General features: G+C 38.4%; 1 protein-coding gene across 1 annotated transcript; it reads right to left on the bottom strand.

Annotated features, from left to right (window-relative positions):
* Positions 1-4,139: 4,139 nt before the first annotated feature.
* On the bottom strand, positions 4,140-24,839 carry rab3ab (RAB3A, member RAS oncogene family, b). Its single transcript, XM_042007445.1, has 5 exons — positions 24,768-24,839; positions 13,059-13,283; positions 7,472-7,590; positions 6,406-6,530; positions 4,140-5,053 (listed from the first exon to the last, which is right to left on the bottom strand). Exons 2-5 carry the CDS (start codon positions 13,281-13,283, stop codon positions 4,863-4,865), a joined length of 660 nt encoding a protein of 219 aa, XP_041863379.1. The 5' UTR covers positions 24,768-24,839; the 3' UTR covers positions 4,140-4,862.
* Between the last annotated feature and the right edge of the window lie 130 nt (positions 24,840-24,969).

Here is a 24,969-nt window from a genome sequence, read left to right as displayed (position 1 = left end):
CTTTTGCTCATGTTTATTAGCGTGTTGATCTCAGGATTTCAAGCCAGATGTTTGAGGTAAAAGGGTGATTCAGTCCCACAAGTATGAGATTCATCCTACAACCAGGAATTATAAGGCAAAATAAAGTTTCATTATAATAAATTAAAAACAAATGCACCATTTTTAGAAGTAGGACTGATATAGTTTGTTCCTCCCATGAGGCCTGAATTAGTGAAGTCCAAGTTGTGTAATATTTCTGACCCCTTCATTTCTTCTCTCTGGAGTGGGTTTGCAGTCTGCAGCTCATCATCATCATCATCATGGGTTCATGCGCCCTCTGCTGGGTAAACTAAACAATACAAAGGAAGAAATACAGCTGTCTTTTTATGGTGTACAGGAACAGAAGGTTGTATAACAGAATCTAAAATTGGCCTCAGACAAAAAAAAAAAAAAAAAAATCGGCTTGTATAAAAGAAAAAAAAATTGCAATTTGTCCTGTTTAAAAACTCTGAATATCCAAAGATTAAAGCTCCCCAGTGGAGGAATGTAGGCGTATTGTCAGCCTCTGCTGAAAACTGATGATTAGTGATGGAAGAATGTTTCATGTTTCCACTTATTTCACATCACTGCTTCCACGGTGGAGGGGTTTGTGGTTGTCACACAGGAAAGCGTAAGCACAACAAGCACGACAAAGGTAGCTTTAGTCCCTCTCAATCTCAATCCTTATTATCATCTGCTGGATAAAGTACAATGTCGCAAACCAGCTGCTTTTTATGATAGTTTTCAGATGATTTGCTGGAAGTTAGATGAGAAAATTCCAGTGGTATGAACTGGTGTTTTGCTCTAAACACGGCATATTTAACCACATTTTGTTGGAAAAAGATAATTAAAAGGAACAAAAAAAGAAAAGGAGTATTTAACATATTTAGAAAATGTTCTTTGTACTTTGAAGGGATGAACTTACTGAACAATCCAGAAAAGAAGTTTGTTTTTAAGAAGCTGCCTCACATGTTCTATGATGATCTGAAACATTTGTTCACCTTTCTTCTATTGGTGTTCAAAACATCACTCCAAACATGCCGTGTAGAGTGAAATCATGTTGAAATCAGGATATAAATGGAAACAAAAAGGACATTATAAACACCATCAGCTCCTGAGGCTGCCTGAGGACAGCAGTGAGAACAAACAGTGGCTGGGCGAGTTGGGTTTCTTATGATTGTTTGTTCCTGACAAACAGCGTTGTTGGCCAAGTCCTCAGTAGGTTCAGAGTTCCAAGCAATCGTGCAGGATCACAGTTTAAGCAAATTTAAAATCTAATTAATCTAACATATCTATTTCTGCAGTGTTGGAGTAAAGCAGAGCAGCTGAAAAGCTGCTGAGATGTTGTGTGTCCCCTGCCTATCGGCCAGTTTAAAACCAGAACTGTATGAAGCAACAGTGCTGAACGTATCTGAGGTGAGTTTTAATCCACAGCATGTCTTTGCATACTAAAGAAGAAGTAAATAACACCACAATCCTCCTTAAATCTTTTAAAAAATCACAGTCAAGTGATTGTTAGTATTTTTTTTCTTTATTGTTTTACCACAAAGTACAGATAAAAACATCCACAGCATATTCTCTCACCTTAATGGCCCAAACTGAAAGGATTTGGAAAGGCAGTGATACGAGACCAAATAAAGATACATGTTTCTGCGTGCTAGTAGAAGATCTACAGTCGGCAACCTCTACCAAACTGGATGGCATTTGTTTTTGTGTACTATACTGTAGAGTGTATTGCTTCATAACCGAGTGACACATTCATTCACAAGCAGGACTAGAAATGAATGCGGATACAGTACAACATGGCTTTTTTGGGATTTTTCAGGTTTTTACTGTCTTTAGTTTTCTCCTCTTTTTTAAACTTATTTTTTGATGCAAGCCTGAGTACAACACAATCCACACATATGACTCAAAGATACTGTATTTACAGATCATGTTTATATGGAGAGGAAGACATATTAGAAAGGAGAACAGTTTATAAGTTTGGATTTTACTGGAAAAGAAACAGTCACAACCAGTAAGAAGTAAAAGATATGCAGGGTCAAAATCACTGTGACACTTTGACTGGGCTTCCTTTTCTGTAAACTTAGCTGTACTTTAGTTGCTTTTAGCAGATTCAGATGTACTTAAATCTCACTGATTTTATTAAGCTATTGTTGTTTTGTTTGTTTGTTTTTTGTCACTTGGATTTTTTAGTGCTTTGCGCTTTCAGTCCACAATCCTCTTCATCGAAGTTTTCACTGTAAGCTTTCATCCTGGGATAACAGTGCAATAAAATCATGTTTATATGATTACAATTCACGACACTGCTCCTGGTACAACTTGTTTTAATACAATTTTAAATTGGTAAGGCTGGTTATAATGCTCATACTGGCTTCCATGAAGCAAAAACAGCAAGCTGCTTTTACAGCAATCTTTGGTCAAAAGAGGGAACTCTAGAGAACCAGCTTTACTTGTTAAAACAAGTGTGAAATTATTCTCTAAGGAAGGAACAGCCAGTAGAGAACTAAACTCCAACAGTGGTTGAAGCTGCCTGCTCTGTGAACCATCGGGCTCTGCCTGTTTAATGCTTGCTTGACTTAAAACAGTGCTGCTCATGGTTTACCTGAAGACTAAGCAGATACGGCATCACACACGATCAGCCAGCGAGACTCTAACAAGCTGCTCTGTCATACTGACTGACGTTTTAGTGTTAGTTCTATGTCTTATAAAGCAATGAAACGTAGATACTTTGCACAGTTTGACACATTTCCTCCCACATTCAGAAATGCCATGATGCTTCTAAGTCTTATAAAATGCAGCAGTTAAATCAAGCGATTGCACGAATGTACTGAATTACACAGTAGCACAAACATGAATCCCTTCAGTCCAGCCTGCGTGGCATAAAAACCTTACCTGTCATTTCGGATTTAATTCATCACAAAGGACTGACATAGACCCCTCTAAAGTGTGTCTGGTGACTGCTGAGTCTTGTTGCTACCTCTTCAAATGCTAACTGTATTGTTGATTAACTGATTCTGTCATTAATATATTTAGAAATGACCCCCAAGTTTAGATAGCTTCAGTGATGTCAACGTCAACTGAGCATGCCGCAGTGGCCCGTGAGTCAAAGATTACCACCCTTTAACAACAGACTATGTTCGAGCCCTATTACACATCACCAATAGTCTCTCTGGATATTTCCTCTCACTGACCATGCTCAGTCACATAAAGGCAAAATATCATAAAATGTGCAACTAAACAGCATCATCTGTATCCTCCAATCCCATGTCCACATGATTTAGATAACATAGAAATGTTTTAAGAATTTTGTAGTAGATGAAAGAGGCCAACCAGTTAAATTTGAGGTTGCATGATGTGGCTATAAATCAATATGTAGCATTGTTAGCTTGCAAAACTGCACAAATTTGTTGCACAAAATGCCATGTAGATATGATTCAAGTAACAACATGAACACTAACATGGTGAGAGCCACCTTCTTACAATGTTGCTGACAAATGAGATTAAGTTTCCAGAAACTATCCTCAAGAACCCCTGATCTCAGTTTAGCTGCATTCATTTCAGGCTTAAAACAGCATTTCTGAGTCCGCACAAACACTTCCCAACCCCACCCTGCCCCGCACCCGTTGGTGGAAATGGGGCTTTATATCAGAGATATATCAAGATATTAAATTTGATTAGATGTGGAAATCCACGGAGTGGATTCAGAGGATGATAGGGTATTACTAAGTACATAGACTCTTGTAGTGGATTTTCTTTAGCAGGAAGCTAAAATTTTCCACATTTTTCTGAAAGAAGCAACCAATGGGGAAATATATTTGCTCCTTGAGGAGCTGCTTGCACACATCCAAACAACAAAGACCTTTTATATTTGATACTATCCTCAAAGAACATCATACTTTTTTTAAAATGTAATTTCAGAAGTGCATATCTGTAGATATTATATATTTATATATTGCACAACATTTATATGTACAGTTGAAATAAATAAAATTAAATAAAATGTATCTCTTCATATCTCTTCATTTTTTTTCTTTATTCACCTAGCTATAGCTAGTTCATATTTTCTCTTTGTTTCATATATATATATATATATATATATATATATATATATATATGAATAAATGGATGAAGAATATAAAGTAAAATTTGCTGAAAAATGTAAAAACCTAAAGAAGGATGAATGAAAAATGCTTAACTCAGCAAAGAAAATGAAACTCTTGCTAATTCTTGTCCATGTTTAAATGGGCGAGAAAACAAAAGGAAATGTATATGACTTCTATGAAATGTCACACAAAGATAATGAATAAATCTCAGCTGGATCTTAACCCTTTTATAACTTTATAAAATGGCCTTCTTGGTCACCAAATCCAAGGCTGGCATCTTTTCAAGACATTTGACTGACATAAAACAAAGTACTGTAAACTTTGGAAGGATTTAAATGGCACTCTGAGGATGTACGCCGTCAAATCCTTCTTTTAAAACCACACTGAGGAACAGGAAAACCATCAAGAACCTGGGCTGCAAAGAGAGTGAAATGCTCTGGTTTGATTGAACTTGCTTTGGCATCAGACATGTACTAATACAAACAACAACTTATAGATCTTTTATGTTGAGAAACCAGAAGCAAACAAACAAATGGAAGCAAAAACAACCACTAGCATCTGAGAGCATGTCAGACACTTTTAAGCCTCGTTCTTGTGATGATCAGCCAATGAACCAAGAGAAAGAAGCAGGAAAAGATGTGGCAAGGGTGATGAAATAAGGACCTGAGGACCTTTGGTCCAGCTGAAGGAGGACAAGGAGAAAGACAACAGAAAAAGGGTTTGGAAAATTAGCCATCTTTAACATGCACAGTCCTGGTGAGGAGGAGCGGGCTGCTCTGTCAGCTGGGGTCCCTGTTTGGCCCCTGTAACGGCGGGATCGCCAGCGTCCAGACTCTCAGACATCTTTTCGCAGATGATGTCGACAAGGCGCTCAAAGGTCTGCTTCACATTGATGTTGTCCTTTGCACTGGCCTCAAAGAACTCAAAACCTGGAAGAGAGACAAAATGTGGGGGAAGGTTAGAGAGGTTCCCTAAACCAACACACCTGATTCAAACTAACAAGTCATTGTGCAGAACTTCATAGGATCCATTTAATTTGAGTCAGGTGTGTTGGAGCAAGGACACATTGAAAGCCTGCAGGACTGCAGCCCTCATAGGACCAAACAGTAGCCGTGGTTTAGACTAACAGGCCTAAAATAACACCTTGATTTCAGCTAGAGAGAGTGCCATGATATTTTTATTACAGTCATTCATGGTTCCCTGAGAACATGACTGGCAAATTCTTTACTTGAAAGGTAGAAATTTGAGTTGCGAGACCCTCCCCCATTGCTGTACTTCAGCTATGTCTCCAAAGATTTCAAAATCCCAAACAACAACAATGCAGTCTAAGCCACATGCATTTTGTATTTTCTATTTTATATAGACATAAAACCTGCAGATTGATCAATAATTAATTAAAAATGGGAACTTAAGGATGGGTCTACATAATAAAGATATTGTAAATAAAATAAATAAATGAGGAATAGCTGCACACATAAAAAAATGCACTGAAAAGTTAAAAAATTAAGTGAACAATAATATGACATGAGCAATCTATCTATCTATCTATCTATCTATCTATCTATCTATCTATCTATCTATCTATCTATCTATCTATCTATCTATCTATCTATCTATCTATCTATCTATCTATCTATCTATCTGTCTGTCTGTCTGTCTATCCATCCAATCATATTCATGTTTTAACAATTTATTTTGCAGTTACAGTTCTCGGCCAGTAGAGGATGCTGTTGGCCCCCTCAGCATCCTCTACTTCCAGAGTAGAGGACGCACATCAGTATTCAGGCTAGAAGGGAGCTGGACAGCCATGAAAATCTTCTGCTGTTTATGAGTCACTAGTTTACTAATTATGTATGTTGTTGGACTGTGGAAGGAAACTGGAAGGAAGCAGAGGAAAAACGTGTAAACTCCACCCAAGCAGACCTCAGCCAACCAGCAATCTAAAACCCAGGAGGATTCATAAGATGAGACACGGGCTGCAGCCTCATCATGTCACTCATCGTGTCACACTTCCTCTCGGTGCTGTCCTCAGAGAAGGACTGAATCTAAGCTACAGGAATTATAATCAAACTAGTCTAGAGATGCTTCTACAGTTAACAAGGACTTTTGTTTTTATTCAACAGTGGCTTCTTAATTCATTTTGCTTTCATTTTAACTATTAATATACAAAACCATGTAACTAAAAATCCTTAATAAAAATTTTAATCAGAACCAAAAAACCAACATTTAATAAACTTAGGTCAGTGCACACAAGTTATATATCTGAAGTGTTTAAACTCACCAAGGTGTTCAGACAGCTGCCGGCCTCTCTCCCCGTTCACCACTCGTTCATCCTCCATGTCACACTTGTTCCCTACCAGCAGCACCTGGGCATTGTCCCACGAGTACGTCTTAATCTGAGTCGACCTGGGAACCAACACACCCCGCAGGCAAAGAGGAAACTCAAAGGCTTTGCTGACTGAATGATTTCTCACGCTGTAACATTGCATGCTACAGAGTTTCTGAAGCAAGTTCTGGATCAAACTATGTGAACAAAATGTGAATATAAAATCTAATTTTAACACAAGGAATATGTTACGCTACTATCGCAGACTTAGCACGTTACAAAGAAGACAAAGCAACATTTCATTGTGGAAGAAAATGTGGAAACTTGCTGTTTCAGAGCTGCCAGACTGAATGTGTTGAGCAGTGAAGAGGAAGATCATAGTTATAATAATAAGCCATATCTATATCTCCCTCATCCTCTTCTGCTGCTTTTTAAGCCACAGTAGACATAATCAATAAAATGTGTCTTTCCTTACACAATCATATGAAGGTAATATTTTTCTGTGACTCATAAACCTTGACAGTTAAGTTTTGTCTACCTGCAGGGGAAAGAAGAAGAAATTTCTAGTTCTGAACTCATGCAGATTACATATGATGTTTAATTCTTTTCAGAAGTGTGAATTATTCCCAAATAAGACAATGAGAGAAATGCTGAAGACTTATTGAGGTGACAAATTAATCCCTGAGATTATCTAATCTTTAAGCTGAGTTATAGCGTACAAGAGGCAGAGGGTTATGAAATATAAAAGGCCAGAGTGGCAGGAGGAAACAAAGAAAAAGATAGATCACGAATTCTTTCATAGATGCAGAGGAAGCAGAATCTCTGATCTCTTGTAAAAATACTGAAATCCAAACCACATCCTCTGCCTCGTTCTTTGATCTGCTGCATCTCTGCATCTATTTTCAGACAAGTGCTGACACTCAACTATTTTATCCATAACACACAATACACTTCCTCTCAGAGGCAGGTGTTAGCTTACGCTCTTATCATATGACAAACCCTCTCTTAGCCAACAACATACCAGTCCTGGACAGCGTTAAAGGACTCCTCGTTTGTGATGTCATACATGAGGATGAAGCCCATGGCTCCTCGGTAATAAGCTGTGGTGATGGTACGATAACGTTCCTGGCCTGCCGTGTCCTGGGAAAAAACAAACAAACAAACAAAAAACACAAAATTTCTGACACATTAGGTTCACAAGGATTTTAAATCTTAAGGATCTAACTGGTTGTTTTTTCTAGACATCCCTGCAAATTTCCTTCACACTAAAGACAAAAGCATACATTTTTATTTCTAAATTTAAGAAATGTCAAGAAAAACACAATGCAGAGTTCCAAAAATCACATTGATCCTACAGGGTAAACAACCTGCAACAACAAGTGAACCAAGTGCTACACAACAGCTTTAAAAGACAAAAATCTTATACTTTACTTTCAAGGAGCAGATAGTTTTCATCAGTCTGATTAGAGGGGTTCTAGCACAACTAATAAATTACAAGGGACACTGTGATTATCAGAAATATCCAGGCTTATAAGTGCTTCCACATACTTGATTCAACAGTTTTAGTTACCACAGCACTTTCTATAAGCCAGTGGTGTTGACAGGGGGGTTAGCAGCCTCATGTCTGTGTAAATGTTAAGCTTATCAGTGCTGTAATGAAAAAAAGTGCAGCTCCCACTGCTGTTGGAGAGCTGCTGACCACTGCAGAGCAGAACGGATTACAAAACTGCGCTGCACTTACAACGGTGATGCATTAGCAAAGACATTTAAAAAAGCTTTGAATTGTACGATGTGTTGAGTAAGCATGTAAAGGCTGTTCTCTTTCTGAAAAGGGCTAAATTGACTTTTCTAGTTCTTTTGGTAGATAGAAAATAAATCAGTGATTCATTGTTTAAAATAAATTAATTAGTTTTTTTTTCATGTTTTAATCAAAAATGTCTGCCAACTTTTAGAGTCATGCACGCCAACAGTTCTTACTGCTTTAAGGATTATTTCCTTGAAGTTAAAATCCATAACCGCTTGCTATATATAGAGTGAGGAAAATAAGTATTTGAACACCCTGCTATTTTGCAAGTACTCTCACTTAGAAATCATGGAGGGGTCTGAAATTTTCATCATAGGTGCAAGTCCACGGTGAGAGACATAATCTAAAAAAAAAAATCCTGAACTCACAATGTATGATTTTTTTTAACAATTTATTTGTATGATACAGCTGCAAATAAGTATTTGAACACCTGAGAAAATCAATGTTAATATTTGGTACAGTAGCCTTTGTTTGCAATTACAGAGGTCAAACGTTTCCTGTAGTTTTTCACCAGGTTTGCACACACTGCAGGAGGGATTTTGGCCCACTCCTCCACACAGATCTTCTCTGAATCAGTCAGGTTTCTGGGCTGTTGCTGAGAAACACGGAGTTTGAGCTCCCTCCAAAGATTTTCTATTGGGTTTAGGTCTGGAGACTGGCTAGGTCACTCCAGAACCTTGATATGCTTCTGACGGAGCCACTCCTTAGGAATCTTGGCTGTGTGTGTCGGGTCATTGTCATGTTGTAAGACCCAGCCACGACCCATCTTCAGTGCTCTAACTGAGGGAAGGATGTTGTTCCCCAAAATCTCGCAATGCATGGCCCCGGTCATCCTCTCCTTAATACAGTGCAGTCGCCCTGTCCCATGTGCAGAAAAACACCCCAAAAGCATGATGCTACCACCCCCATGCTTCACAGTAGGGATGGTGTTCTTGGGATGGTACTCATCATTCTTCTTCCTCCAAACACGGTAAGTGGAATTAGGAGCAAAAAGTTCGATTTTGGTCTCATCTGACCACACGACTTTCTCCCATGACTCCTCTGGATCATCCAAATGGTCATTGGCAAACTTAAGACAGGCCTTGACATGTGCTGGTTTAAGCAAGGGAGTCTTCCGTGCCATGCATGATTTGAAACCATGATGTCTTAGTGTTTTACCAACAGTAACCTTAAAAACGGTGGTCCCAGCTCTTTTCAGGTCATTGACCAGCTCCTCCCATGTAGTTCTGGGCTGATTCCTCACCTTTCTTAGGATCATTGAGACCCCACGAGGTGAGATCTTGCATGGAGCCCTAGTCCGAGGGAGATTGACAGTCATGTTTAGCTTCTTCCATTTTCTAATGATTGCTCCAACAGTGGATCTTTTTTCACCAAGCTGCTTGGCAATTGCCCCGTAGCCCTTTCCAGCCTTGTGGAGGTCTACAATTTTGTCTCTGGTCTCCGCTCTTTGGTCTTGGCCATGTTAGTAGTTGGAGTCTTACTGATTGTATGGGGTGGACAGGTGTTTTTATGCAGCTATCGACCTCAAACAGGTGCCTCTAATTTAGGATAATAAGTGGAGTGGAGGTGGACTTTTTAAATGTATCTAGGAATGAGATATTTATATGCAGCAGCAACATTCAAAGAGCCACAATCTCAGCTTACAATCAGAACAGAATGAACAAATGAAAGTCTGGCTTCCAGAAAACAAAAGGGGATATGAGATGTTTTAAAGCAGATGGTATTCTTAATCCAACATGGCTGACATTTAACATTATTTCAGTTATTTCTAATAGCCAACAAACATAATTCAATGTGATAAATTTCAGTGGACAAGAGGGTAAGTGAGAAGCCACTCTCAATGTGACACTGTCCATTTTTCCCTTTGTTATCTAAGTACAACCTTGACATTGAAGTACTAGTTTCAGTGAATAGTTTACATTTATACAGTCTGCATTAAACAGTAAGAAACGCAGGGTGAGGTTTATAAAATCTGGACAGACCAACTGTGTTTGCTGAAATTTTATTATAGTGCAAATACTGCAGGATTATCTTAAGAAAAAGAAACTCTTTTGCAAAATCTGTGGAAAAGAAACATCAATATTGTTTATCATTTCTTTATTTTTAGCATTTCTTTAAATATTTAGCCACTACTCTCAGTAGCTTGTCCAAAGTGATCCTGCATCTTCCTCCCTTGTTCTTCGTCTGAAGTGAGGCAAAATTTTCGCTTTTCCAGCTAACCAAGACTGAGCTTAGCTAGTTCTGACCCAATAGCCTGACTCCAACAGTGTCAGGACCAGGAGAGAGAGAGACAGACAGACAGAGAGAGAGAGAGAGAGAGAGAGAGAGAGAGAGGAAGAGAAACTAAGTAACTAAGCCTTATTTTTCAAATATAGCTTTGGGTGTATTGTTTTGCAACCACAATTGAGATCCTCTTCTCCTTAGTGTGCTGCAGGGTGCTCATAAGAGCATTAGTTCTATACCTAAATTGCCAGTGTAGGTAGCACAGAGCAGCATTACATAATGAAACACTTATCTTTGTGCTCACTATTCCTCCTGAAAGCAGAATATTTTGGAAAAGACGAATGTGGGATTTAAAGTGAAAATGTTGACTTTCCTGTAGGAAAAATTTGAATAGATGGAAATTACCTGAACATAAATGTAATCAAGTTGGTAATGTAATGGACTGACATGCATAGCATTTAACATCGCGTGCAATGTTTTTCTTGCTACATAAACTGTGTGTAAATTGATTCAAGTCCATAAAAAATTAATCTAAATGACTGCAGAATGATTACTGTAGAAAATGTGAAGCAGTAATGGAATAAGCATCTGAAGTTGACGGCATGAGAATGTAGAAAATGTCCTCGACAGATGATACCCAATCTGTGGGATGTGTCACCTAAACCTAACCCAAAAACAACTGCAGTATGAAAGGAAACACAACTGTAACAATAAAAAAGCCCCAACTAGATCAGTAGTAGATCATTTGTAGTTTAGGACCCTGCACATTAATACTAGATAAATCCCAGAATGTTGAAGTATGACATCAACTGTTCCTGAGGAAGAATTAGCACATGATTATCTGGGAGTGAGTATGTGTTGTGTCTTTACAACCTAATATTAATGGCATAAATATTGAGTGTGAATACTGTCTAAAGTCTGCAAAAACACATAAACAAGCAGTGTTTCTAGTGAGATAAAATGTGCCAGTACGTAAATGTAAATCCCAGACCAGATTACCATAACTGCACACAGTGAAGGAATATACATACTGCATATAGATGTTTGAGCTCAAACAGTTCCTAATTTTCTCTGCTTGAATCTCAGCTGATAGAACTGCTGTGAGATGGGGGATGGTGTGCATGTGTGTGTGATAACTACTGAGGGAGATGTGTAGTAATGGGGGAAGGGAGCGCAGCACCCAGTCATCATTTTCTTGTGCTGTGATTGGCCAATCATGTATTTCTTACCAGAGGCAAGACCTGGCAATAGCTGACAACAGAGGCAGTCCTTCAAACACACACACACACACACAGAATGCTCTGCTCACAATCACAGCTCAGCCTGCTGTAAAGGTGGAAACGATGTAATGTTCTATAACATTATACTGAAACACCAGTTTTCAGCATCAGTCGACCATAGGGAGCCTGATTTCCCAGCATGCTGCTCTCTAGTGCTTTCATTGTGTTTACAGTTGTGCTTCACAAAGCAACACATGTATGATGCAACAAAACATCAGAATAAACCTCTCTCTGTTTCCTCCTGAGGGCGGCCACCATAACTTGCAGCCTTTTTGTTATTTTGGCTTTTATCTAGTCGCCCCCCACCCCATCCAAGGTTCATCTGAATGAATAATCTAAAGTGGAGGCGACAATGTGTGCGCTCCCTGCAATCTGACGACAGTTCACATTATAAAATGCACCACAGGGCTAGTGTGTCCCAGAGCAGGAGATAACTCTGTTGGACATGTTATGAAATATTGTGATTTTTTGGGGGCTGCATTATAAAACCCACTGAAAAAAAAAAAAAAAAAAAAACATGAGAGGTTCATAGAAATCTAATTTTTAACTTGGTCTCTGGACTTTCAGTTGAGCTTTACATAGATGTAGATTAATCTTCCTCACATTACTACCAAACCCTCAATCCTCCTTCTTGAAACACCAATCAGATGCAGAGGTGGTAAAATTATATTCAAAACTAACCAGTTTGCCCAACTTTTGCAAACAACCACACTGTAAGGTAGGCTGTATAGTCTGCCATCACAAAAAGAGATGGCAATACAGAAAACATTTTAAAAAGTGTGGATTGTGAAACGTGAAATGGTTATGTAATAAAAAAAAAAAAGCTTAAAACATCCTCAACACGCGTAGCTGTTGCATTTTAAACATCAGAGCTTGTCTGGATGTCACATCGTTGATGTCAGAAAGAAAAACTTTCAGATGCTGCTTCATATTCCTGCAGCCACCCTAATGTTATAGACACATAACTGTGCTTTTAGGTGGTAAATTGCAGAAAAAGAAAATACAAATGGATATGAAAATGCTGGAAAAAGTGTAAACATGTGATTCAAATGTCATGTGAAAATTCTGCATCTCCTCAGACTCTGTCAACGGCTGCTGGTGATGCTATTGTTGGGAAAACATTAATAACTCAAGCTGACACATGGCTGCCATTGACTGTAGTAGTTATTAACAGGACCTAATAGGAATTCTCCTACAACACAATGCACAAAAGATATGGAGAAGCTGTCCATTAATGCAGATTCAAATCCAAATAATTTATTTAAGTTCAGTTACTTCCATCTTTTCTCTCTTTGTCTTACCCAGATCTGTAATTTGATTCTCTTGTCATTCCTGTAGATAGTTTTCACCTTGAAGTCGATCCCCACAGTGCTGACAAAAGCCGGTGTAAAGGAGTCGTCAGCATAGCGGAACAAGAAGGAAGTTTTTCCCACGCTGCTGTTGCCAATGATAAGGATCTTGAACATATAATCAAAGTTTTGGTCTGAAGCCTCCTTCTGCCCGTAGGTTGCGTTTGCTGAGGCCATCTGTTGGACAGAGAAAAAGAGTGAAGCTTTAAATCAGACACTTGTCATTAATATTTATAGAAACTGACAAAAACTGAAAAAAACTGATACCAATATTTTGTGGATAAAGATTTAAAATATCCATACATGGATATCAGCAACATCTACATTTAAACTGTACATGCATAGCAATGTTAGCTGTCATCAGAGGCAGCCCAAGGCAAACTGCTTGGGACCCCAACCTACCAGTACAGAAACACAAATACATCATTGAATAATTCAAATAAAAATGCTAATACCTATAAAAAAAACTTGATGTCATACTGTTTAATCATTATTGCATGCCAACTCTGATAAATAAATGGTTGGTATGCAAGTTCCTGCAGCCTCTGTCATAGGGTGCATGCCCACTTTGTTGTGCAGCAGAGTGTCAAGTCAAGGACAAGCTGGCTAAATTTTAAGCTGCACTGCCTGCCAAAAAAAAAAAAAAAAGTTGTCACTAAAACCAAAAACAAAAAACGGTCACACGCTCTAATATTTAGTTGAACCACCTTTAGCTTTGATTACAGCACACATTCACTGTTTTATTGCTTCAATAAGCTTCTTTAATGTGACAAGATTTATTTCCATCCAGTGTTGCATTAAGTTTACACCAAGACCTTGTATAGATGATGGGAGAGTCCGACCACTGCGTAAAGTCTTCTCCAAGATTCTCAGTGGGATTAAGTTCTGGACTCTGTGGTGGCCAGTCCGTGTGTGAAAATGATGTCTCATGCTCCTCGAACCACTCTTTCACAATTTAAGCCCAATGAATCCTTGTTTTGTCGTCTTGGAATGTGATCGTGCCATTAGGCTTGTACAGTAGGCACTGGGCATGATGGCTGCATCATTGCCTCTCTTTTTACCCAGACGGTACACCCTGGAACAGGGTAAATCATATTCTGCTTGGGGCCCCATAAAGACTCAAGCCAGCCCTGACTGTCATATCTGATTAAGCTTCTGACAAGATGTGATTTTTTTTTAATTAAGGAAACAAACAAACAAACAAACAAAAGAAAAAGTTGTAATTTTGAACTGTCATGACTTCTCTTAGGTTAAATATACATTTTGCATGTGGGCATTAAGCATGTTGATGGATTCTTTCAAAGTGCAAGTATTAGCTCAAGTTAAATAACAACAGCAGGTTAAAGTATTTAGCGACAGTATTTGCTTCACTTCCAGGTGACATGTCACCAAACATCTACAGTAATATCTGTATCTTATTGTCAAGTCACCCCTAAAATCTTATGGTCTTGGGTGTATTTTAAGTGTACAGACACTACCAAAAGAACATCACAGTCATATTAAAGGAATGCATCACTACACTATCACCTTGTGTGTTACTTCAGCACCATGGACAACACCATACAGCGCCGATCAAAATTGTACATATAGGGTAGGGAACCATGGTTCTCATCCTGAAATTTTTATGTGTCCCTGCTCTAACACACCTGATTCAAATCAAATGGATCCAACAGCCAATCAAGTTCCTTAATTTGAATCAGTTGTGTTAGAGCAGGGACACATCATACCTTTTAAGTAAAATGATCTCAATGTATCATCCGAGTTTCTCCTGTCATTCCTCCTGTCCCCCATTAGCAGGAACATATCACCTTGTGTGTTACTTCAGCACCATGGACAACACCATACAGCGCCAATCAAGATCAATGATGTACATATAGGTTGGGGAACCATGGCTCTCATCCTGAAATTTTTATGTGTCCCTGCTCTAACACAACTGACAGGAGAAACTCGGATGATACATTGAGATCATTTTACTTACAAGGTATGATGACAAAAACTTGAGGTTCTGAGATGAGATGGTGCCAAGCTGTTCTAATACGGCCATTTTTAGAGTTCTGGCCTGAATTATCTGTTCTAAAACCTCTTGAATTTAGGTCTGCTTCACTTTATCAGAGTTAACCTTTGCAGACACAATAGCCACAGATTGCACTATGATTTGGTAGCAGTTTACAGCCACAGATGCATCTGATATTTACACATCTTTAAAAATCTCATAAATATGTCCTTTACTATTACTCCAAATGTATTTAAATAGCAGTTGCAGTTGCAGAGAAAGACTAATTTCACTATGAATATGCCATTTTGCAGCGGAGACATAAAACGGGCACACAGCTCAAAGGTTTAAATCTCAGGTTTAAATGTAGATTGCACTGATTAGTAGGTTGATATGAGAATAATCAATGATGACTGTTTCATTGTTTTAATACTTGCAGAATTTAGCTAAATAATTTATGTACATATAATAAAGGCAACATAGTTTGCTTCTGCTTCACTGAAAAGTATTTAATGAGCATTTAGACAAAAGATGAGACTCCGGCAGCATCTGTTAGACTCAGCATAACAGATGACAGTGATAAACTGGTTGGCTTAAAAGATGCACATTTGCTTCCTGGACATTAATCAAAGTACCATTGTGCAATATCGGGGAAAAAACAGAAAGATACTCAGAGTTTCTTCATAGGCAAAATGTTAAAGGCAATCAATTACAATTTCTGAGGAACAATTCAGGATGACCTTTTAGAAAATATGTTGGCAACACTGTGTTTTTTAATAGAATAAACATTAGCTAACTGTGGTTGGTGTGAGATTATAACCCCCTAATTTTGTTTCATTTCTCTTTGCTATTTGGATCACTGACAAAAATGTTGCTACCAAACGCTGCTGATGGCTCCTTCAAGGCAGGACTCTCATGATTACAGCTTAAGTTACAGTCCATTAAAGTTGCAGCCCAACAACACGACAATGACACCACTGACAACTATCTATGTGGCAGCTGTAACTTTAGATTCATTAGCCCACACACTCACAAACAAAAAGTTCCTTCCAGAAGTTTATTATCTGCCATGATTTTCAGCTAGATTTAAAGACTTTAAAGAGGAAAGAGATTTGATCTAGAAATGTCAGAAGTGGGAGACGGACAACCTGATCAGCATAGGGAGGACGTTCCAAAATTTCAGAGTTATTCTTGAAAAAGCCCATACATCAAATCAAACTTTATTTATAAAGCACTTTTCATACAATGAAATGTAGCACAAGGTGCTTTACAGGTTTTAAAAGAATTAAAAAGAATAGCCCACCAACCCCCTTCCCATCATGCTCCCTGCACCCCCATCTCCATCACCACATATACATATTCACATGCACACAGTCAGATTAATATGTGGCCGAGCACAGAGGAGCCAAAACACATCAGCTGGAAGAGCTACTAAAAACTAATTTTATAATGACCTAGCAGTGCAGCTTGGTACAGAAAGGCCAAATCATATTGTCAATGTCCACAAGATAGTCCTTGTGGGTCTGAATGAGAATAAAATGAGTCATTGACACCAATCTGCTGCACCCTAAAATTGGTGGCCACAATGACTCCGAATGAGCCAGGAAAACAAACACAAGTACTGGATGCAAATCTAATTCTCTGATGTATTTACCTGGTTTGAGGCAGCTGAGCTCGACGTGTCCTACATGTGTGTGAGCAAAATGAAAAACATTTCATCACCATCACAATGCTCTAGCCTGAAGTGCGCTAAACTTTGCTATCAGAGTTGGATTGAGTGGCAAGAATCTGGAGTTTTCAGCCCCAGATACAACTGAACACACACCTTCATTCATCCAGAACTTTGTTTCTGTTTCAGTATCGCTCTTCCTGATGCTAGCATTTTCAGCCAGTATAATCATTTTCCTTTTTGATGACTTCTCATTTTTCAATCAGCACTAGGGATGAACGATATATCAGCATTAATATCAGTATCGGCCGATGTTAGTAATTTTTTAACATATCGGTATCAGTCTGATGAGCAAAACTGGGCAGATATTAACAGCTGATATTTATTTTTATGTAACTGCTGTTTGTGTACATGTATCGGGAGGACAAGGGGGGTTTGGCCATGCAGCCATGTTTAGACATGTGACTGCGATGCAGCACTACATTGTGGGATGTAACTGAAGCTAGAAGCAATGTCAGCTGTGTGGTAATTTTTCATTGTGTCAAAAGAAGATACTTGAAAAGCAGTATGCAGTATTTGCAAAGTCAAAGTGATGAGAGGAAGATGCTGTGTCAAATCATTCAACACCACAAATTTGATATGTCATCACAAAAACTACCATCCAGAAGCTTACAAACAATGACGGAAAGCTAACGCCCCTAATGTTTACATCATTTGTACTTTGTAAAGAATTTGATATCTTAAACCTTTTGAAACAAAATATATATATCGTTATCAGCCATAACAACAATATTAATATCGGTATCGGCCAAAATTTTTATATCGGTCCATCCCTAATCAGCACAGATGCTTTTTTTGTGCCATGAAGAAGTGGCTTTTTTTCACACACAGGTGCACTGTGCCAACATCAGAGACCTGCTCTTCCTCAAACTCAAGAATAAACAAGATAATTTCCAACTAACCAAACTACGTCCATATGATTTACTAACACCAGACAGAATGAGACTGAGGTTAAACATAAACTTAAGCATCATCAGCATCAATAATAATCCTTATGCAACTAACAAAAACAAGATGTCAAAAATGTTAACTGAAAAATAGAGATAAGAGACAGGAAGAAAACTAAACAGAATTTGCAAGCAGCTGAAGATGGGGAAAAAACTATATTTGCAGTGACTAAATAACGCATCTTCTTAAAGCTGCCATGTTGGACATCATCAAACTGCAAACATCTGACCACAGATCGAAGAAAACAACAACTGCTTCCCTGAAACTCCTATTAGCTGGTAGGGGTCTGAGTTGACTACAAGGATTCAAGGGTAATGACCTGAGCCCAAAGAACTCTTTTTGAGTCCCTTCACCCGTCTCTATATTTAGACTGTTATCTCCACCCGACTGCAGTGGAACAGTAGAACTCTCAGGGAGCACAAACAAAACAACTGCACCCTCCTCAAAGCTCCAGCCTATCAGCTTACATGAAGGAACAGAGAGATGCTTGTTAAAAATTGAAGACGACCGAACTCTTTTCCCAACACATCGATGGTTTGTTGTGCAGAGCGGCCGGGCTGAGCAGGTTATGCAAGGTGTGATACGACTGGTCACAGCCAAAGTAAATGCAGTTAGGTTTTATTTATTTTTTAAGTGTCTTAAGTGACAAAATGCAAAAGTGGTTATCAAACTATGTGGTTATTAAATACTGTTTGATTCTAACATTTTCTGCTCTGCCTGTGATGTTAACAAGTCCTAAATCTACAGCCAGCGGCTCCTTTGAAGCGAAAAATACACAATTTACAAGTGTTATATAATTTTTTAGTTTTCTTCCAAAACTATTCATCCTCTAAAAAATCGGAGGATACAGAAAGGGCTGTACCTTACATTTTTGAATTTGAATATCTTTAAGGATATAAACAGTGTCCAATCAAGTGATTGATAATAATTGTAAAAAACAAAAGAGAGGAAAAGATGATTCTGTACTCATTTCATATGGTATTTAATTTTGATACTCTTTTTGTTACATTAAAAAATATTATAATTTGTGGGTTGAACCTCTAGCTTAATTTCGAAGTCTTTACTTACTTCAAATACAAACTTCTCTAAATTCAGTGACTTTGTAAATAAGACGATATTCTAAAAATGATGTTTTCATTAGTTACATGAAGGATATTCTACGTTTATAATCCATATTTAAGATGTATGGTAGCCTATATTTCACAGTCCAGTTAACATGTTACGAAGCCTTGTTTAATTACTGAGTCCTGCTAATGTTACTTCCTCCTATGCAATTGCAATATTTGTGCCCATCCAACACCTTTCCCTCAAAATATGGAGTATTATTTGTGTGTTTAACTCACCCCAAAAGCGTGTTTTATTTTCTTTTTTGCTGCAGTCATCCTGTTTTGTATTCACATCTAAGCTAAAAAGAAAACGTCATTAAGCTGCTGCAAACTTACATGTCGCAGGATGCTGTGAAAATGAAGTAACATAATGTGTCTGTGTAATCCAAGTAAGTCAGCATATCATATGTAAGTTATATTTCCTCACAGACCTCATGCAACTACCAGAAAGCCGTGGAGCCCCTACCTGCTCCGTGCTAAACCCATGCTTGACTTTACACTTTCATTAGCTAGGTTCTCGCTACAATTAATTAATCCTGGCTGAGTCCTTCCCTGTCCTGCCATGAAACTGAAGTAAAAAAAGGTAACTAACAACATATAGCCTTACTTTAAAAAAGAAAAAAAAATAGGGATGAGCAGTTTGCACCGTGGCGTTTCTGACATGTTTCATTAATGAAATGGTGCAAGAAAAATCAAGATTCAAGGATGGACATGAACTACTTCACTACAATACTCCACCAACCCACTGACCTCAATAAACCACACAGTTCATGGACAAACACTCACTACATTTTGAATCCATTTTAAAATATTGTATAGAAGATTTTGATGACCCCCATTTATCCAACTTGGGAACTGGCTTAAAAGGTTTTCAGGTTCCCAAAATGCCAGTTCCATGTGAAGGAAACATTCTAATGAAGAAAAATAGATACACCTCAACTTGTCTCTGTGTGGACATGGTCTTAGTTTTAACAATCATACAGTCTCTGTTCAGTCAAAACCCCGAGGAACCCCTGTGCGCTTTAGGAACCCTGGGTTGGGAACCATTGGTCTACATGACAAAAGTCAGTTATTGCTTATGACTGTTAGAGTTGAGATAACCAGAAACTGCTGTTCACATGGCAATGTCATACTTTGCATATTGAACTAGGGGTATGATTCTTACTTTATAAATGAGGGTCCTGGCTTCATATTTCTCAGTACTTGGCAGGTATGGGGCAACTGTAGCGTTACTAAACAAATGTAATGTAAACATAGTTTATAATATTTCTCTGATTCCACTTTGACCAGTCTATTAGAAATGTACTGCATGTACTCACGTCACTGTAGTACGGAAATGTCTGCTCAGCTCTGCAGATGGTCCTGCACATACACTCTTTACAAATTCTTTATCGACAAGCTTCTCTGAGCTGAGTCGGCAGGGTTACAGGGATCTAAATCTAAAACATATTTATTAGTGCTGGCCTGACAATTAAATGCAAGCTTGCTTTACTAAAAGCAGAGATTAGAGGAAGTTAAAATGATCAGCCAAGCTGCAGCAAGTCTGATTATTGTCACACACTTTCTCAGACTCTTGTTCACTTTTAGAAGAGGCTGCTCAGCATCCGCTGTTTGTGACGGTGTGCTGAGATTACTGCAGCCTTTCCTCTGCATCTCAGAGATTAGCTGTAAAGAAGAGGGCTACTTTAACCTTCACTAAACTCTAATTTGATACCGAAGCCTTAATCTCAAAGTAATTAACAAATTCTTAATATGCAAATGTTTCCCAGCCTGCAGGATGCTGCTGCTTTCATTTAGCCTTGATAGTAAACTCTCAATAAGTCAGGTATAACACTGAGAGCTGTCCTAATATGCAAACTATACAGCGTGGATATATTACCTCTGTTTACATACAAGAACAAGTGATGTATTATTATTAATTAATAATGATTATTTTGCTTAGTTTTCCTGCAGAATGGTTCTTTATTGATCAAAGCTGTAAAAACAAAAGCATTAAAATAAAGAACAGAATTAATTCCCACTTAAAGCATACAGTATAACCCACATTGCATGTCCCATCAGACTGAGATGAAATTCCTTTTTTTATGGTCTAGCAAGTGAGAACAAAACACTGAGATGAGACTGAGTGCTGGAAGGGACGTGATGTGCGAGTTCATCCTGGGCAAAGTCTGCCAAATAGACACTGACAATAACTGCTTGATCTGTCGTCATGGGGTGGATGGATGAGATGGGATTTGTTTTTATCAGGTATTTTGAGAAAGCTAAAAATAACAAAGGCAAAATGACGCTAAAATCTATTACCTTTCTTTCTGATGTGTCTTTTTATCATAAGATGCAGTGGGTCACCACACGGCTAAGGCCTGTCTGTGTGATTTCTGTTGCTTCTTCCCCTCCCTGTCTGGATTTTTTATGCTGCCTTCTCTAATGAGAGGAAGCCTTTACAATGTTTTTTGTCCTAATCTAATCATGACTAAGAGTGGAGGTTTCAAAGCAGAACAATGACATCATCTAGCTCTCCTCTAAACCCGTCACCTAAAGGAGATTGACGTGCTGCAGGAGCTGGATTGATCCAGAGCTAAGTGGCGCTGCAGCCACCTAGTCATGCTCAATTCATCAGTATTATCAGGCTTCCTGTAGACAGACAGCTAATCCACAGCTGATGCCAGATCATCCAAGCACCTTCTTATTTTCAAACTGTTGCTGAAGTGATAGACAGACATGTCTTCATTGCTACCTGATCTGGGAGAAACATGTCATACTGAAGTAAGACTCAAAACAGATTTTCCTCTGCTGCTGATAATCTCAAAGAACAAAGTCTGGGAAAGTGATATGTGGCTCCAATGCTGAGCCTTACTGAATGAATCTATTAAAAAAATACTAAATCGATAACTTAACAAATGCCTCAAATGAAACTCAAGTTTTGAAGCTTGTGAACACGTCCATATGGTGATTTTCACACTCAAGTAAAATAAGCACTCAGTGCCATGGCTGAGATGTTCCCTGATCAAGTGACAAATTCAGACACATTTAAGGAAACAATTCACCAAGCTGATGGTGGAAAATGAGGTTTATAGCAACACATTATTAGATCTTTGCTAATATAGTCCAGCTATGAGCTATTGTAAAGTTTCAGTCTGCTCAATCCGCTCTTGTCCCTCTTCAGAATTAGTTTTGCATACTAAATGACTGAAATACTCAAATACTGCAAAAAGCACTGACTACTTAAACCATGTTGAACAGTATAGTAGTCTAATGGTAGAAGACAAAATGGGAACTAGTTTATATAGTCATATATTTCTACATACTAAATGAGGCAAAGTCTTAGCTCTACATCAACCTCTGAGACATGAATTGATTATTTTCATGGAAACATCTTCTATTAATCTGAATTCAAAATATAACGATTAGTTTTTAAGAGTTTATTAAATGGAATGAGAGGAACTTTGACACCATCTCTGTATTTCTGGTTGATAACAAAAAAATGTTGAAAGTCAGACTTTTACTTCATTTGATTATCTTATTACTACTTCTACTTCATTTCTGATGTATAACATAGGGACCAAAGGTTTTCACTATTCTCGAATCAAACCAAATTTTATTTATAAAGTACTTTTCATACAAAAGGTAACACAAAGTGCTTTACATAATAAAAACAATAAATTATGTAAAAATGTTTTCCCAAACACTAAATCCCAACCAGGAACAAACCACTTTGGAGAATCAGATACTTTCTCCCACTCGACTTAATGAAGCATAATTCAAACTTTGCCATCTGTAGATGTTGCAGTAAAACTGTTTCCATACTAAACCACTTCAGCCTATTCTAGTATACACTGGCCAAGGGGCTTGTAAAACCCACATTAATTTAATCTGCAGGGTGAAGTCAGCAGCCATTTGACCTCCGACTCTTCAGCAGACTGCTAGTGTTTGCATCTTTCCACACAATGCCTGCTGCGTTGCCTCCTGTAATGTCCTAATTTTGCAGATGCCAAAATGTTAAAGTGGGACATTAAAACTGGACCAGCCACTAACTGTCTGCTCAAACTGATCCAGATGAAATAAATCTAATGCCCAGCTCATTTTTTTTAGCTGAATGTCCAGCTGTTCCCCTGACAGATCCATTACCAGTCCATCACTAGCCAGCTGTGTGTGTGTGAATTGACAACTAATTATTAACGCAAACAGGCAGTAGAGGGGGGGTTACTGAGCTCCTGTCCTGCTCCACGGTTGCCTGAGATGGCATTTCCCCCCCTTTTGCTCACATCACGTGCCTCCTTCTGCAAGGAAGCATGGGGATGCAGATGAGAGGAGCAAAAGCTAAAAATAGCATCTCTTCATTTTTTTCTTCCCCCTCTACACTGAGAACAAATGCAGGCAGGAGAGCAGGCAGGATGTGGAGGATGCTTTTCAGTGCTGCAGTAGGCAGGTGAATTCAGAACAGATATAATAGAGATATAAGCCTGCTTATTGCTGTAACATGGTGCTACAAATTTTTTACTTTTATATTAGACACTTCCTTCCTGTTTTTATATCTCTGCTGCATTCGTCTATTTGACTGCACATCTTCATTCTGCTACTTCTGGTCTTTACAGTCAGTGACAGCTTGTTTTCATACTTTCTTTTAACACCCAGTTCTAGCTTTCCAGCTTTATACTTGCTGGATAATGAAAGACTTCTCCAAAGTTACCTCACTGAAGCCTGAAATCTTTTCTTTAAAGAGAAGTCATCTAAACTTTCTGCCTGACTTATTTTGAAAGGTATTAAAAAGGCTCATGGCCAGCGCAACAGTCTGATCCAGGGTCGGTAATGTAGTAGTGTGTCCCAGTCAGCGTCATGGATGGATGTGCCTTTTGCCATGTGAAACAGCAGATGCGTCACTTGCGCCTGCAGGTCAAACAGACACTTCGCTTTCTGTCAGCAGAGGAAGTACAGATGTGGCTTGCATATTCTGAGCTGCCCCGTGCTTCATTGATTTATTTTTAAAGGTAAGAATAGAAAGTGAAATCCTATCACTGACACGGTGCTGTGTTTTTATATTGATGTTAAATTATTGTCTAGTTTCCTATACTGTATGAGCTGATCAAGCTCTGAACCCAGCAGAAGATGAAAGACAGTCCATCCTCTGTCACACATTCATCCAGTTACACTAAAAAAAAAAAACAGATATTTATGTTTTCATTCCTCTGATGTTTCAGACCGTCTTTTCGCGCAATACGACCATATTTTAATCAGCGGTATTCATTTGACAATTATATGAATGAACTGATAAACCATAAGTGCAAAAACAACGAGATTAACAACTGTTTTACCTCACCATCAAGCCATATCCCTCAAATACCGCGCGTTTCATGAATTTGGTTTGTTTGGACAAATCTAAAAAGTGAGGATATGAAGATTTATGCTCGTTCAGCTTGATCTCAAATTTGCTGATGACTGAATGCATGACAGAAAAAAAACTCGTCAAGATGGATCTATCAGTTGGATTATATTCTAGTTCCCGTTTGGACCTTTTCTCTCTCTCTCTCTTTCTTGGTTTAAACCATCGGATGGTGTGAAACGCCTATTTCAGCAGGGAAAGACAGGCCGGGGTCGAACCAGAGATCTGCTAAATAAAGCAGCAGAAGCTGTAGCCTGATTCCATTCACAGATAACACGGATCGAGATGCATTTTACGCGATACATCTTCATAGCGCGTAAAATGTATGTTGATAAATTTCTGTTTTCACAATGGGAACAGCTGTTAGGACAAGCATCTTGTCCAGGACTCCAGTCTGAAAGCCTTATAAGATAAACCGAAAAATACAAGTGAAATAGAAAAGACACAGTATTATGATATAAATTATGGTTTGTGTTAATGCAGCGATAGAAAAAGGAAAAAAGCCCACCTTTGCAGATTACTGTCCGCCTGCTGTCCACCGCTTTCAGCACCCGCAGGAACACGACCACTGTCAAAGCGGAGATGTTACGTAATTCAACATCCGGTTTCCAATTCCAAAATCAAAACCCCTAAAAAAACAAAGCACAATTTTAATCCAACCTTTTAAACCTACAAATAATAATCAGCAGGAGTAAAAGGGGTCTAAAGCA

The sequence above is a fragment of the Melanotaenia boesemani genome, chromosome 14, assembly GCF_017639745.1.
Source record: "Melanotaenia boesemani isolate fMelBoe1 chromosome 14, fMelBoe1.pri, whole genome shotgun sequence".
NCBI lineage: Eukaryota > Metazoa > Chordata > Actinopteri > Atheriniformes > Melanotaeniidae > Melanotaenia > Melanotaenia boesemani.
The sequence above is the reverse complement of the archived record's forward strand: the minus strand, read 5'-3'. Positions and strand labels throughout refer to the sequence as shown.